This window comes from Thunnus maccoyii, chromosome 15 (assembly GCF_910596095.1).
Source record: "Thunnus maccoyii chromosome 15, fThuMac1.1, whole genome shotgun sequence".
NCBI classification, from domain to species: Eukaryota; Metazoa; Chordata; class Actinopteri; order Scombriformes; family Scombridae; genus Thunnus; species Thunnus maccoyii.
This window is the reverse complement of record NC_056547.1, coordinates 22,682,882-22,700,030: the sequence shown is the minus strand read 5'-3', so window position 1 is coordinate 22,700,030 and position 17,149 is coordinate 22,682,882. Positions and strand designations below refer to the sequence as shown.

General features: G+C 41.8%; 1 protein-coding gene and 1 long non-coding RNA gene across 3 annotated transcripts; one reads left to right on the top strand and one right to left on the bottom strand.

Annotated features, from left to right (window-relative positions):
- Nucleotides 1-575: 575 nt before the first annotated feature.
- On the top strand, nt 576-7,988 carry LOC121912522. Its single transcript, XR_006100078.1, has 3 exons — nt 576-1,444; nt 5,712-5,819; nt 7,854-7,988. It is a non-coding gene; the product is annotated as an uncharacterized LOC121912522 (long non-coding RNA).
- Nucleotides 4,386-8,136, bottom strand: heyl (hes related family bHLH transcription factor with YRPW motif like). Of its 2 annotated transcripts, XM_042434672.1 has the most exons (5): nt 7,906-8,136; nt 5,688-5,754; nt 5,516-5,599; nt 5,317-5,398; nt 4,386-5,087 (listed from the first exon to the last, which is right to left on the bottom strand). In XM_042434672.1, the coding sequence occupies exons 1-5, from the start codon at nt 7,983-7,985 to the stop codon at nt 4,402-4,404; spliced, it is 999 nt and encodes a 332-aa protein (XP_042290606.1). In that variant the 5' UTR covers nt 7,986-8,136; the 3' UTR covers nt 4,386-4,401. The 2 variants fall into 2 exon arrangements, with proteins under 2 accessions (XP_042290606.1, XP_042290605.1); XM_042434671.1 differs by lacking the exon at nt 7,906-8,136 and having other exon boundaries at nt 5,688-5,917.
- Nucleotides 8,137-17,149: the final 9,013 nt, after the last annotated feature.

Here is a 17,149-nt window from a genome sequence, read left to right as displayed (position 1 = left end):
CAGTGATTTTAAGTCAAACTGTAATAATAGTAATTATTGGTATTAATTGTTGCAAAGATGGTAGTATTTATTGACAATTTAATATTGAAATATTGACAGTATCATGAAGAAATGTGATGCCTTTTGAATGAATTGAAATCACAAAATGCAATGTCTGCACTAATTTTAATGTAGTAGGAATCAAAGACATTGATTTGCAAGAACAACTTTGTTTGTATATAATTGAATGTAGATCTCAACTAATCATGACTGAAAATATATTTCTGCTTTTTAATTTTTAAAAAAACAACAACCTGTCAATCAGTTGATAGCAAATTCAGATCTTGTGTTTTGAATTTTAGTGATGAAGCAGCTTTTATTTGTATTAGGACTATGGATTGTGCCTTTGAGATGAATGATTATTATTATAAATGAAGGTGGTCAGGTGACTTTCACAGCCTGTCAATCAACCAGTTCTGACCAACAGAAAATAGAATAGAATGCGGTAATAAATTAGAATGTGATGGTGATGTCACATCATGCTGATTAGTACACAATCAATCTAGAATCTTCAGTTTCTGGTCCAACTGGTTCATATCCAGTCAGTTTACACAGATCACTCTGAGTATTCACTACATCTCCATTGTCTGATTCTGACAGTTTTTACCTTGTTGTCTACTGCTGCATTAAGCGAATATTACCAGTTCTGCTGTTCTTAATCTTAATAACCAACTGCTCCAAAGAACTGTAAAGTTTGTGGATTTCTTTGTTGAGATCATGGACCTGGTTAGAGCTGAGGCCCAGACATGTACTGTGCCATCACAAGTGCTGGTTCACAGCCCCTCTCTCAAAGATGCTACTTCCCAGCTCCCTCTCCCTGCTACAGTCACTGTCAGCAGTGAGCTGGTGGAGGATCTGCTTGTCCAGCCAATGCTGTGGCTCAGCCCACTGAGGAGCTCCATTGGTGCACAGCTGGACCAGCAACAACTGCTGACGCTCTGTCTGTGTCATACAATAGTGCGGGACTCTTATTTTACCAGCGATAAAGGGTTTCCACTGTTAAAAAATACAATGCCATGGGAGAACTTATTTTACAGCAGAATGCCTTTGTAAATGAGACGGTGGAGCACATCCACTTGTTATTGCAAAAAGAGGCAGAGAAATACTCCAAAAGCAGAGTCTTCAAAGCCTCAAATGCCTTGAGGACCCAAAGTAAGAAGTGAAAGTGAACTAGGAACCACTAAAATTGACACTGAGAGACGCTCTACCTAACACAAGGATGACTAGAGAGGGACTGATAAAGGATGTTAAAGCTTCCTTGGTGGCCTGCAGCTTCATAGCCACAAAGATCCAAAAACACCTCAAGCCCACTGTGAGCTTTGCTTTGGAGATGAGACTGCAATGATGATCCTAACTGCCAGTTCCACACCTACATCACTAACAGCGTCGCTGGTGAAATTTGGAGGTACAGTATACCATAAGAATGTATGTAAACAAGCACACAAACACGATTGATTATGCTGTTGTTGATGATTTTTTGTTCAAGGCGCCTCTGCTATTTCAAGCGTGCCATCACCATGCCTGCTCCTCCAGGAGTTGACAAATATGCCAATACTGTGTCTGGCTTCTCCCTGAACAACTGCTTTGTGAATTCAGTCATTAATTCTGGTTCCAGTTATTGCCAAACAGTTCTGAGTTCTACCTCCGCTTGCACCACAATCGTATTCTTATACATATTTTCTTTAATTCTATATTAATGAACTTCTATCAGCATTTCTACTATCTCATGCGTGCCATCACCATGCCTAATCCAAATAAATGATATATTTTGATTGAGGAAACATCTTTGTCCCTGCAGTTCTACCTTGATTCCTGCACTTGTGTAGACTTGACAGCAGAGGTTGCTAAAGTCAAAAAAACTAACGCTGCTTTTACTGTCTTCAGTTCATGATTCTTATTTGGTTTCTTTGACCAAAGACCACAAATGTCAATTCAATCCCGTAACACTAAGGCCATAACAGTCAAATACACACGCACACACACACACACACACACACACACACACACACACACACACACACACACACACACACACATATATAATGAATAGATCAGTAGAGCTAAACTTAACAGAAGACTTAACACAAGACTGGCTTTGCTGCTAGTACAGGTTAAGATTAATGACTATGTTCACACTAAACAGGCTAAATCTCAGTGGGGGTTTCGTAAAATGCAAGTAACCAACATCGCATTTTAAATTATATTGTCATTTTTTCAAGACATAAATTGCATGGATAAAATCCAGCCATTGATTTACTAGTGATGCATCTGCATGATTGAGTGTATTTACACCTTAAAGAAGAGGAGAAATTTTCTCTCACTTCCATATTTCACTTTTTTCTCTCACTTCTGCCCTCCTCCTTGCATGTTGAACCCTCCCCTTGCCTCAAATACACACTCACGAACACACACACACTTCCCTCCTTCTTTCTCTGTCGTTCCTTCTCTCCTTCCTCTCTGCTGCCTTCAGCCTCCCCTCCCCCGTGGGAAACCCAGTGCAGTGTGACTGTGGTTGTCCTTCCTGGAAGCTGTGGTGGTGACTCTGGCTCCTCCACTCAGAGGCTAGAATAGTGCCAGCCAGCCTTGTGTGTGTGTCTATGTTTGTGTTTTGTCTGTGTGCCTGTGTGTGCGCGCGCATGCACCCTCCACAAACATTCCACCACCATACCGTCCGTCCGACCACCGGCCGGCCTCGCACGAGAGCCACGCCGCCACTGTGGTTCAGTCCTGACGCCAGCCCTGAAGACTCACATTACACACACACACACACATGCACACGCACACACACACACACACACGAAGATGTGTGTGCACACAACACCACATAAACAAAACATTCAGCAAGGCACAGACAAACACACACACACACACACGCACAGGGGGGCAGCCAGCACATGAGATTGGCTTAAGCACACACTAGCACACTCACTCAAATAAACAATATGCACTTTGCGGAACACACACATTTTTGGACCGCAGACCACAGACATTGCATCCTGAAGTAGATCAAAGCGTTCTCCAGCAGTAAACACACACAAGGCTCTTCTCTGCTCTCTCATCCCCATGGAGCCGTTTTTGGTGAAGCACGGCACAATTATGCTGATCTTCTTGAGAAACAACCCGTTGCAACTGTCATCTATCATTGTTCAGGGTTTCTTGTGCACCCTGCACATGCTGGCCGACTCTCTGTGATTCACACCATTTCTCTTCCTGTCCTTTTAAACCTCCACAATCCTTCTCATCTCCCCTTAACCCTGTCTCCTGCCTCCCTCCCACCCTGTTATTGAACGTCTATACCAAATCAGTCACTCAACCACAGCCCTTTAGATCTTTTTCTTTGTTTTCCCGTCTCACAGTCTCTCTCCATCCCTCCCTCTTGCTTTCTCCCTTACTGTCTGTCCATTGTTGAGGAGACAGTGGCGCAGACAAACAGGGAGAGAAGATATCCACTGGTGTACCACAAGATTGGAGAGAAAGAATGGTAGAGAGACAGCAGAGGAGAGGAAGATACATAGACTGATATAAGGGTAAAGTTAATTACAGGGGACTGCCAATTAGAGGGCAAAGTGATGGGTCTGTTTGCTTCGCCGCGGCATCCCAAAAACATCACCAGCTCCCACCATGTTTATCCTCTGCAGCCACAAGACCACAGCTCCCATCAGCCATCACTGGAGACAACTCAGATACCGAGGGGGTTACGGCTGGGGAACATGCAAGCAGTGTTTGCAGACAAGGCTAATATGGATAAGTGGGTAACAAGTCGTTTTCAGCCATTCCTTTGCCATTATTGATAGCAGATCATTTATAGCTGCAATAACATGTTTGCATTTGGTTATACAGTCAGGAAACACACGCAGTAAAAACATGACCAAAGGTAAAGGCACTTAGTCTTTATAGAGATGTTTTCAAAACATTCTTTGTCAATCAGACAGAACTGGAAAATGTAATCAAATGTATAAATGATTTGGAAAGTAAAACAAACATCACAGTTAAAAGATCAGTAAAAACTCAACGTCACTCTCTGTTGAGCAAGATATATATATATTTATATATGGCTCTGTTGGACACTCTTCTATGTGTGTATTTGTCAAGCAAGATCATGAACATGAATTTATTCAAATGTTCCATTCCTTCACATTCCCCCGCACTATTCTTCATTCTTTCTTTATACATTATTGTTTGTGATTATCTGAAACCTCACCCATAGTTGGATATGGCTTTTAGAGTCTCTCAAAATAAGAGACAATCATCAAATGTTCAATATTTCTTTCTCCAAAGGTTTCATATTTGCTACATGGTGTGCATGGGAGCTCCATGTCCACTGTACAGAGTTTGTTTGGAAAACAAAACCGGAGTTGACCCTCAAAAAGCTCCGATCTCAGTCCCCCATCCCTGGGCTGACTTGGCTGATCCGCTCAAGCCCCTGCGCTGGGCTGTGGGAGACCCCAGAGGTGCAAAGGGCCTGAAAGAGATTTGTTGCGGGGCAGAGGATGATGAAGTGGAAGAGGAGGCGGAAGTAGAAGGGGAAGAAGAGGAAGGGGTGGGGAGAGGAAGAGGTGAAGCCCTGGAGGCACTGTGAGGGGACGGCTGGGTCGGTCTGGAGGGGGCCAAGACTGGGGATGCCGCCAGGGAGGGCACCCTGTGGACGGTGGCCAGAGCCGTAGGTGCGAGAAGCGGTGGTACCCCCTGCTGGCAGCCGGCCAGGGGCGCGAGGCGGAGGGAGGCAGGTGACGGGTAGCTCCCCAGCAGGGCTAGATCCCTTCGCCCACTGGGGAAAGGGGATGAGGAGGAGGCTGGCGAGGTGGGGGAGATCTGAGGGAAGGACGCCCACGGCCAAGGAGGGAAGGGCAAGGTGGAGGCCGGTGCTGACTGTAGGAGGAGAGGGTCTAGCTCACTTGCGCAATGGGAGAGGTGGGAGACAAGACGGGCTCCTATAGGGTCCGGAGACTCCCCCTCAAGGGAGCTGAGGTACCGCACCACCTCCCCAACACACTCCCTGAAACCCAGAGTCCTGTAGTCGACTGCCAGAGCTCTCGCATCAAAGTAACCTGAGAGAGAAAAAGAGTTTAGTCATGCACTGAATAATAGTGATGGAATGCAGCTTGACATGACAAATATGCTGTGTGTTATTTGCCTTGTCCAAAATAAGACGACAGTGAATAGTTCTATTTGTCTGCTATGTGTTATTTAATGGGTTTTTTCCCAGCATCATTTCAAGAGCTTCATCTTCTTTAAAAAATTCATGAAGAGCAGAAAAAGTTAACTTAAAATTCTCACCTTTTCCCCCCATGGCATGCAGGAGTTTGAGGTGGTCCACAGTCATTTGCAGAATCTCTGCCTTCTCCAATTTAGATGAACCCTGAGAAGAAAATGATCAATGTTTTACTCAATAAAGTCAGGATTTAGAGAGCTGTTTTATTGCTTTATTGTAAAACTATAAAACAATCCTTTTAAATCTTCATTCATGAGCAGTTACCTGTTTCTCAAAAGCACTGGGCACCAGTCTCCTCAGCTCTGACAGGCTGTGGTTGATCCGGTCCCTACGCCTCTTCTCTATGATCTACACAACAAGAAGAGCAGAATGACAGTCGGTGCCAACCAAAAAGACAGGACTATTAAGTTAAGACCCAAGACTATTATCCACTCACCCCTCTTCTCTTCTTTCGGGCCAGAATCTGTGAGGCGCTGCCAGGGGACATGGACCCGGTGACTGGGCTGTACCATGGATATAGAGAGAGAGAAAGACAGAGGGAGATGGTATTGGCAAAGAGAGAAACATGGTAACTTTGATTCTCCTGCATATTGTTATTATTACCCTCCCTAATATGACACAGAGGCAGGATGGCACATAAGCTCCCTTCAATCGAATTAGTTTTTTGGGCACAGAAAGGCATAGGAGTGCCCGGGAGAGGAGGGAAGAGGAGATTGTTTTTGGTTTAATGCGTTTCTGGACATTAGTCTCAGTGAAATGACATGCTGTTCTCCTTTCCATCTGAGCGAAAGCACTTTTAGAAAGATGATTATATAGCCCTGCGGCGATGCTTTCGCTCGCATGGGGCTCCAACATGCAGCATGGGATCTGCGCTCCTCAGAGTACAGTCACTCAATGTGGATTGTGTTTGTTTGTGAACTCTCATCTTACAGGCCTGAAAGAGCCTGACAGCTTTGGAGTTCCCTTCAAACTGCCCCAGCAGAGACTTATTGCATTTCTATTAGATTTTAACATGAAGGCTGCCAATTTAGCTGTGTGTTTTTGTTTAGATTTATGTTTGATGGGGCTGACTTGAAAAGGCGGCACTGTCTTCTGTTTGCATGTCACACAGCAATTTGATTAATCCAAACTGTCTTAAGTGTTACTGGCTTGCTGAGTGCTTGTGATGTAACCAGCGTTGCTGTGAATGTGTTTTTGTATACTGTAGATGCACATGTTACAAATAAGCTCCAATTATTATTTCATTTAATTCACATTTCCTTAATGTCAGCCAAGGAGCTTGACAAATTCCCCCAAAACATAAAATGGTATAGTCACTTGTAAAGAGTGTGTGCAGTGTTAAGAGTCATTTTACTGCTTAATATACTTTTACTTATGACATTTTCCACAACACTGAATGAAGTAATGGGCTGCAGTAATACACCGTGGCATTAAAGGATTTTTTTTTCTTTTAAATTAAACTTGTTTTAGTTATTACTACTTAATTTTATCTGCATATTATTTATATAACTAAATATATTATTATTCGTTATATTAATATAACTATATGCATACAATTGTAGTTAACTATATGAATCAAATGAATTTCAACCTGATTTAACAAAATGTCAGAGGATATATTAAGTCTGAGTCTGTAAAAGTTTCCCACAGTGATTAAATCATATACAACTGAAAAGAAAAATTATGGCTTTTGACATGAAATGTAATCACTGTATTTCTGACAGTGAATTATGTCTCTCATATAATTAAAAAAGCTTGTACTTTATTTTACTATATGATTACATTGAAGAGTGGGAGTATAATACAATTATTTCACTGTAACCACTCATAAATTGTGTGCCCCAAACGTTCCAGCATTATCCATCATTTTTTTCTATGTTACATGGGACAATGAACAAGTTGATATTGATACATCACAATAATTTGCTTTATTAATGAATATTTAATAATAAGTATTTGATTAAGACTTGTGTTGTCACAAACTTGTGTATTTGGTCACAAGCAATCTATATAAAATGCATTTATTTACAAAGAATAAAGGGTTAATAATTTCAGCCACTGTCTCAGACATGACAGGCCTTACATTATTTTTTATTGTAATGCATGACATGCATGCAGTGACTATTAAGAACCCATATTCACATGTAAGAAGGGCAACCATGACAGTGTTTTATACAGAGAGAAAATATAATGAATATATATTTCTATATATAAGAGATTTGCTGCCATAGGTCTGAGACAAAAGTTACACTTTAAACTGACAGCTCAGGTTTACTGGGAGGTGTGTTAACACTTGCTCTGCTGATGTTCAGTGACTTAAACAATTTGTCAAGCATTTAAAAAAGTCAATAAAAGCCTTTTTTCTGAATGCAAAAAAAAAAAAAAAAAAAAACTTTTTTAAGAAGTGTCACTGGCGTTGCATTATTGCTCTATAATTTACATCAGCTACTGAGACTTAAAACTGACTTTTCCTGCAGTCTTTCAACTTTCATCTCCATGTCAAAATGCTTGGAAAACCCACAGTTTACTGCCAAATATGTTTGGAGCTAATTTGTCTTGAGCTACTAATTACAACTGGATGCCGTGTCATTTTCCTTTAAAGTGTGTTTGGAGGCCATGTGCTATAATCTCAGGAGCGGTTGTCTGATGCTCACCAGTAGCCGTCTTCTTGTCCCACGTCAATAAACTCGTCTGTGTCCGAGTCTGGGGAGCTGTAGTCATGAGGTCTCTTCATCTCTCTGCCCCTTCCTCACTGGCTGGACTGATGGATGGATGATGGACTGATGGATTCGGGTGATCCGCTTTCTCTGCCGTGTGGAAGCAACACTGAAGATCGTCTCCCCTCTGGATGAAGAGCTCACCCTGCGTGCCCCTCACTCTCTGTTTCTCTTGTGCTGTTACTTATAAAAGCCTTGTTGTCCTTAGTTACTTCTTGTCACTTGTGTATGTTTTGTTGTTTTGGTGATTCTTCGGCGCATGTGTCTTCTGTCCTTTCCTCTTTGAGTCAGCGGTGCCACTTGATCGACCCCCAAGGGCCCGTGACAACTAAGAAAATTCACAAGCTGCTTTAGTCTTTTACTCTATCATTGGCATCCAATCATAGTCTCTCTCTCTCTCTCTGTGTTATTTCTCTCTTGGCTCCTTCTCTCTGTCACAGCCACCCAATGACAAAATAGGACTTTGGCAGTTGGGGCAGGGTTGCCAGTTTTGGCTCCCCCGCCTCCTCTCTATGTCCCTCCTCCCTCCCTTTAATCTGCCCTTCCCTGGCTTGTCACCATCCTTCCCTCCCTCCCCACCCCCTCACCGCCCCATCTTTCCACCCCTTTGCTCAGTCATCCTCAGTCAATTAGCCTCCAATCTCATTCTGCTCTCCTTCCTTCCTTCTTTCTGCCCTCCTTTCTTTCTTCTTCTGCTCCTTTAATTATACTCCTTTGTAGAACAATGGCAGGGGGAGCAAGGGAAGGAGAGAGGTGAGGAGTGTGGGAATGATGGACTGTGATGGACTCCATCATCTACAGGAGCGTGTGTGACAGTACACAATATTTGCCTCTCACACAGTCACACAAGTGACTTGGAGAACGGAGGTATTGAGCTACTTTTTGTGAGTGTGTGTGTGTGTGAGTGACCAATAGCAGAGACAGAAAACACAAGTGATGGAAAGATGCGTGGCATCTGCAAGCAGCAAAGAACCACACTATGAAGAAAAGTCTGAAAATCATTCATATTTTTTTCCCTTTAATCTTAAATAATCCTTCATATTGCGTACTGCTTTCTAAAGTGTAAAATTGTTTACATCAGTGGTTCACAACCTTTTTTATCTTATGTAGCAAAAGAAGTTTTTGATGTTTCAACCATCTATCTGTTACTTTCTGTTTGAACTGTTTATTCATTGCTTTTAGTTATTCCAACAGTTCTCTTCACTACCTTTAGCAAACTATTTCAATATTTTATTTATTACCTTTACTGACATAAACTATATCAACTTTTTGTCTGTTACCTTTGACTAACTATTTCAACTATTTATGCATAATTGACTGTTTCAACTGGGGGTAGAAATACACCTGGTAGGGAATCACGGATTTATAACATGAGGATTTATCAGCCGTGGAACTGCGGCATATTGGTTTTTGAAAGTGTGACCCAGATTGTGTTATTTCTGAAATCATGAAATCCTGTTAATAGAGAAGGCGAGATCAGCGCTCAGGCGCCAACTTTTAAACAAAGCTTTGTACAAAGCTTTTTTAGCCAGTCTTGTGTCAGTGTGTGCAGAGAAGAGGGCAGGTATTGAGGGTCAAGAGAGGAATCAGCCCAGTGAGTGTCTGAACATCTGGGCTCTTCACTGGACAAGATAGCGCTCTTTATATGCACACATATACAAAGACACACTCACACACATGGTTCTTTGCAACACTTAGCACTCGGTTCCGCTGCCACCGTGGGAAGATTGCTGGTGCAGATTGCCATGGAAACACGAGACCCAGGCGCCGGTTGTTAGGAGCGATGCCTGACTGACCCAGCAGTGTGTGCATATGTGTGTGTGTGTTTGTGTGTGTGTGTGTTTGTGTGTGTTTGTGAGAGAGAGAAAAAGACGGAGAGAGGCCAAGTGGCATGCCCCCTTCCACACAATGCCCAGCTGAGTGTGTCTCTTCCTGCCTGGCAGACTGGAAGGGTGTGTTAGTTTAAACATATTACAATGCATGTGTGCAAGATCTTTGTGCATGTTTTTTGAACAAGAATATTTTTTGTACTTCTTTTGGTGCTATAAGTGGTAATGAGCTCCTTTTAATGTTTCATTCTGTTTCCCGCTTTTAAATTACATTTTTATTATCAAGTGTATTTTGATTTATTTCACTGCAGATGTTTCTTTTCTTTGTCTCTTTTGGTGTGACATGCTTTTTGTTTTTCTGTTTATCTCACTTGCATAACTTATCCTCATCTGCCTGCATTTTATCATTTCATACGTGTAAAGTAATAAACTAACTTAAAACATGTGTGTGTGCGTGTGTGTGTGTGTGTGTGTGTGTGTGTAATACACAAGTGTCAGTAATCAGTGTGACAATCACCAGGGGGGCTTATAGCGTGGTGAGTATGAGTAAGGACTAACAGAAAAGAGAAATCCCTCTGTCGCTCCTTCCCACCCTCCCTGCCTCGGAAAACAACCCCCCGTCCACATATCCTTTCATTACCAATCATTCCTTAATTCAGATCTGGATCTCATTTCAACATCAGAAAACAGGGAAGAAAGTCTGAAAGAAAAGAGACATCTATGAAGTCAGGCCTCAGTCTCTTCTCTGTTGTTATTTTTATCAACCACCCACCCTTTCTCTTCAAAGAATAACTTTCTTCTCTGTATCAGTCTTTTTTTTCTTTCTTTAAAATGAAATCACTCTGGCTTCTCTCGTCATTTTTGGCCAGCCACACCTCCCAGTTGTTCCAGTATGAAGCAAGTTGCATGAAAAACATGCATGAAGTGGAAAGTGATTAAGAAGATGAATGAATAAATAAATAAGTTAATTATGAAAATAGTTTCATGGTGGGGTTTTGTAAAGGGAGGGTGACAGAGAGAGACATAAGAGAGAGAGCGCTGGCACTGGATGGTGAGATGGAATTCTGGGAGATTTCTGGCGATCTTGGTCGGCCACTTCAAGTCCTCTCCCTCCCATCCCTCCTAACCACAACAAGGCAACGTCCCTTATTGAAATTAACAAGCTCATACTTTTACAATTTGCACACGCACGCACACATGCGCAGCTCGAATATGAACGTGTGAACGCTCAGGGACATACACACACACATGGCCTTGAACTGATTCATACAAACACACACACACACACACACGCAACTCCCTCACACGAATGTGGACAGTGCATACCCACAATTTATAAGGCACAAACACTCAGCTGCAATTATTGTTTCTGATGCATGACTATTGCTATTGTTTGAAAGTCTGTGAGATGGAACCAGCTCAGCAGGATATTTTGTTTGTGATTTTTTCTTTGCATTCATGTCAAGCTGAATAACTGATCAGATACTGTATGTCTCACTGCATGGTTGACTTTAATTATTTGTACTCTGTTTTGCAGCAGCAGAAAACCAACTTTCAGCAACTTTTTCACCCAAAACATTGATACTCCTGTGTAAAAAGACACTTAATATTCACAAAAGTAGACAGTTACAAACAGCATTGGTGCCAATCTCATACATAGAAGCAGCGGGGTCATTTTCAAGCGAAGGCAAGTTTATTTGTATAGGATCTTTCAACAACAAGACAATTCAAAGTGGTTTGTATTCATTCATTTGTCTTATTCATTATATTTATTTAAGACCTCAGTGCCACACGGTGCCGAGGTACAGACATACAATAAATGCAGACACAATTAAAATCAAATAGCAATAAAAGAAGAATACATGGCTATATCAGTTAAAAACAAGGTAAAATTAATAATGCTGAAAAGTAAAAGTGTAGGAATTGACAGTGAGAGAAATTAATTAATTAATTAAAACAATAAGAATAAGAACAGTTTTAAAAAAAATAAAGGCAATGACAGTTACAATCAATAAAATTATCAATTAAAACTTGGAATTGACTCAGTGATATTAATGAGGTCAACTTGTACTTTTTCTTGAAGCATATTCCAAGTATGTGGGGCACAGTAACAGAAAGCAGATCTTCCTAACTCTGTATGAATTTTTGGTACTTGCAGGCTGAGCCACGTCTGTGAGCGGGTACAGTGGCGACCAACATTCCGAGAAAGCAGGGCTGAGAGATAGGAGGGGAGCTTTTGTAAAATAGCTTTATAAATGAATAAAAACAAATGCTGATCCCTCTGCGCTGATAGCGCAGACAGGCCAGTTTTTTGATATAGTAGGCAATAGTGTGTCCCATAACTATCTTCAGTAATAAATCATCTAAGGGTTTGAGAGCAGAACTGGCTGCCTGCCCATAAATAACATCCCTGTAGTCTCCAGGAGGAAAACTGCTTCAACAATTCTTTTACTCGTAAATGAATGGAAGCAAGATTTATTTCTAAAAAGAAAGCCAAATTTCAATCTCAGCTTTGATAACAACATGTTAATATGAACTTTAAAATCAAGCTTTTCATTGACCCAAATGCCTCGATATTTTTAGTATTGCACTCTCTCTATTATGATGCCATTAACAAAATGAATTTCAGAACTACCATAGTCAGTATTTCTTGCATTTGAAAACAACATCCATTTTGTCTTTGCACAGTTTAGGACCAGTTTCAAGTTTTGAAGGTGTTTTTGAAGAAGGTTAAATGATAGCTGTAGAGTGGCAGTGTCTGCACAGGAATAAAGGACTGTGTCATCTGCGTATAGATTGAAGTTACAATTGTACAATGAAGAGGTAAAACTGTGTATATAGTTAGTGAATAGAAGTGGTCCAAGAACAGAATCTTGGGGAACTCCCTTTGTAATGGGAAGAAAAGATTACTGAATCTTACTTATCTTGACACGCTGCGACCTAGCAGAAAGATAATTCTGAAACCACAGGCAGCTAGCATTTTCAAAACAAGAGTAGCACAGTGTTTTTGTTATCTAATGCTGAGACTATATTGTTAATAACTAAAGAAGTAGCAGAAATAACACTATGCTTTGGCTTGAAGCCAGACTGAAATGGAGTTAGTATGGAATACCTGGATTTCAACTGTTAATTAACAAGTGACTGGAGTATTTTTTCAAGACAAGATAGTTTTGAGATTGGACGATAATCAGAATTGCTACTACCTTTATGGTGAAGAAGAACATAGCCAGTCTTCAAAACTGTAGGGATGATGCCAGAGGCAATGCTATAATTGAACATATGAGTTACATATTCAGAGATTAGCTGTGCTGAGGATTTCAAAGCAAATGGTTCCAGTTTGTCATCACCCCTTGATGTTTGCGCATCAACACTGCATGAGGCATCATCTATCACTCTACTGGAGACAGGAGATATGCTAAAGGAGTGGTTTACAAGTTCTTAAGATTATTAGATGCTCATGTAAGCCAGTCTAAATTGAGATCATGAAGGATAATCACCTTATGATCAATCAATGGTGCAATTAATCCACCAAATTTTTCTAGGGCTTCTGAAGGGGCAGAAGGAGGTCTGTAGACACCAGTTACTGAATTATTATGCCCTAGATCAATTTTCAGACATAAAAAAAATTAAGATAAAGACATTAATAAACATAAATAATAAACACATGGCAATATAAAAAACAAATAAATATAATTTTAAAAGAATAAATTAAAATAGAATATAAAAATAAGATAAAAATGGAATACAGTAGGTGAGGACAGTCACATAGTTAATTCATACTTTTCATGAAATAAGAAAACCAGCTTTGTCACAATTCAATGAATTTAGAGGCAATTTTAAGACAAATTATCAGTATCTGGTGATTTGGTGGTAATCACAAAATAATTACATAAGTGGTTTTTTCTGGACAGTAACAACATGCAACCACTGAAACAACGTACTAGAATTTGTATCTTGACAGAAAAATATAGATTAAAAAGGACCAAATCCTAGATGGTGCGCCACATTCCAATTAAACAAGTATGGACGACAATAAATTGCAGTGGTGTTTGTGAAACACTTTTAAATAGCAATATATTCAAAATTACTTCCTCAAATGTGATCAAATAGCATTAGTCAAATGAAGTGTTTCTTCACTGTCTGGAACTCCTGCAGATAATGTGTGAAAGGCCAAATTTGGTGAACAGAGCCCTGCATGGTGCCCTGCTGTATGCAAGTGCTATTGACATATAGCCAAAAAAAATCAGTTGATTTCTTATTGGTATGAGGCCTTTATAGCCATCAGCCTGTGGCTCGGCGCTCAGTCACCAGGGTCAAGATTGGATTGGCATGGGAACTGGCACCAGAGCAGCTTGGCACTGTCCAAGCTGGACCCACGAGGGAATTATTTGCACTTCAGACACATAAGGAATGCCTGGGACCTGTAGCACTGCCTGTCTGGCCCTGTCCTTGATTCACTCGGAATAACCTGGATATACGAGGCATTCCTGGGGACGTCAGGTTTGTCTCTGGGAGTCTGGAATCTGTTGGGTGTTTCCAAGAGCTGCATTGTATTTTTATGATCCGATTGAGCTGATATGAGGTGTGAATAAACCTCCAGAGAAATGGGGTTAGACACAGTCAGTATATATGTTTGAGATAGTGGCTGCTGTGATGTGAGGTGTCAAGAGGGCAGGAGGGCTGCAGCGATGGGTCATGCTGCCTGTCAGAGGGAGAGAGTGAGAGAGAGAGAGAGAGAGAGCAACAGAGAAAGAGAGAGAGAGAGAGAGACAGGGAGAGAGTCCTCCCTCCTCATCCGGCTCCCTTACGCAAAGATAAATAAAGAGGGTAAAAGCCGAAGAGAAGAAACAGAAAGGAGCTTTTGTGGCTTCCGAGTGGGGTCCCTTTCATGGCGGTTCCCACAGCACTGGGCCCGTGATGACATTCACCATGTTACACACACACACAGACACACACACACACACACACACACATGCTGATGGGCCCTGTGACTGCGGTGACTTTCGCTGGTGCCGGGCCCCAGACGGGACGGCGAGGGCCCCGAGAGCCACAGGCAGCCATTGTGCTGTCGCCGCGGAAACCAGCCTCTTTATGTCAGACATGTTTTTCTGTTTGTTTTCTTTTTTATGTCTTTAATGTGGGCAAGGGGGAATGTTTCCCCTCTCATCTCCCCCCTCCCCCTCACTGCTCTGTGTTATTTCCCCCCAATACCCATCTTCCTCCTCCTCCTCCTCCTCCTCCTCCTCCTCCTCCTCCCACCAATCCATCCACATTTGTTTCTCCTCTTTTCCTCCCTCCTCCTCTTCCACTCCCTTCCTCCCCTATGTCGTCTCCCCCCCTTTTCCCCCTGGAGATCGTCATTTGTAAAGCTCTTTGCTCAGACAGCCCATATCTTTGTCGTGGTGTTGCGGCCTCCCTCTCACTCAACTCCTTTTTATCTATACTTCATGAGGTTTTGGCACTAACTGGCACTTTTTCTTCCTGGATCGGAAAAAAAACAACAAAAAAAAACAAACAATGCACACAACTCTAAAACAACAAATCCTATCCCCAAAAGAATTCTGCCTTTCCCACGCTAAGCCAATTTTCTTCACAAGATTAAACAAACTCCCAATAACAAAATGAAAGAAAAGAGGAGGAGGAGGGGGGTTGAGGAAAAAAAAAATCTGGTTATGATTCGAGTCTCCAAAAAAGCCAGCAGAGGATGCCCCAAAGTCCTCCGATTGGAAAAACAAACCTGAAAAAAAGCCAACTGTTACTATTTTTAAGCGCTTGAAGAATGTCGTTCGGTGCCATGACTCAAAGGCACGTCGGCCCTCGTCCGTAATCAGTTCATTCTGACTGCACTCCTCCGCCACATCACACACAGGACGCAATCTTTTACGAGCCGCAGAGAAAGAGGAGGAGAGGAAAGGAAAAGTGAAAAATGAAAGAGTTCAGGGCTAATCCACTCTGTCCCTTCAGCCATGCATGCGACTGTGCTTGATTTGATGACTGGGGGTTTTAAGACTCAGCTAATATTAGCCACTGTAAAACGAGTTTTGCTCAAGCATTTAACTTGGAAGCTGACTATCATTCAAGTTTATGAAGGAGACTAATTTTTACTGCATGGAGCCATGTCATGCTTAATTCCTCCATCAGCTCTCTATTTTTGTCTGTGTGTCTAGAGAAAAGGCGTACAATGTAGAAATGTGTACATCCGAAAGGAAAGTAAACTCTAGAATGCGTTCAAAATAGAAACACAGCTGCATTTGATCTGGTCAGCTTGAAATTCAGAGCTTTCTATAAATTGGATCCCAGGATGGGTAAGAGCACCCACAGACACATAAACCCAGGAGACGGTGCTCCGTCCCTGTTGTACGCCGCCCCAGACATCCCAGGCTGCTGCTCTCTGACAGCCTCTCACGTTCCCAAATCCCTCTTATAACTTTACACCTCAGATTACGACCTTATCAGGGAAGCATCCAGCTCACACCTTGTTCTGACGGCAGCTCAGAAGAGCAGGCGTAAGCCCTAAAAACCGGCATAAAAACTTGCCGCCACTGAACTGAACTGTTGGGTAATTTTTAGTGTTCCAGGAAGGGGATTATGGTGAGTGTGCAGGGAAAGAAGGGAAGACTTTGATGGAGGAAGGTTGAGGGTTATGACAGACATCATTTTATTAGGTGGCCTCCTGAGAGAGTTGATGCCAATTTTACTGGTTTTGATAAATACTTTTACTATTAAAAATAACTAGATCTGAAATAAGGGATGCACTCAACGCTGAATCTGGACTTTTCATTTTACTGATGCCAAACCAAGTCTCCATTGTTCACGAAAACTAATGGATTGCATCAGCTGATCTTTAAACTTGCATTCTTTGTGTGTTAGAGTGAAAAAGTGACATCTCTATCTTGAGTATACCGTATGCTTTATACAGATCATATGTGATGCTAATTATGCTTGTTAAATGGCATGAAATAACTTCCCAGGCCCCCACAGAGTACATTATTTTATGTAAAAGCAATGCTGTCTGTTTTAACATCAAACAAACACAAGACAATGCCATGACAAAGTCTGACACAGCACTGAGATATATGGATGCAGACAGACACGAAAGCTCCAACATGGTTTCAGAAAAGCATACACAACAGATGGCCATGCAAAACTGGCTTGCTGAAAGGCATACTTGTGTAGTGAACTAATTCCACATACTCTACATGTAGCTCGGGCACAAACACACGCTGCCTTTCTCAGACATGAAAACTTGCCTGAGGTCAATGTTTGAGGACGACTGGCTAACTGTAAATAGTACAGGAGGCTTTGATCTTTGGACTTGGCTGTGGCAAAGACAGCCTGCTAGCGTTGAGGCC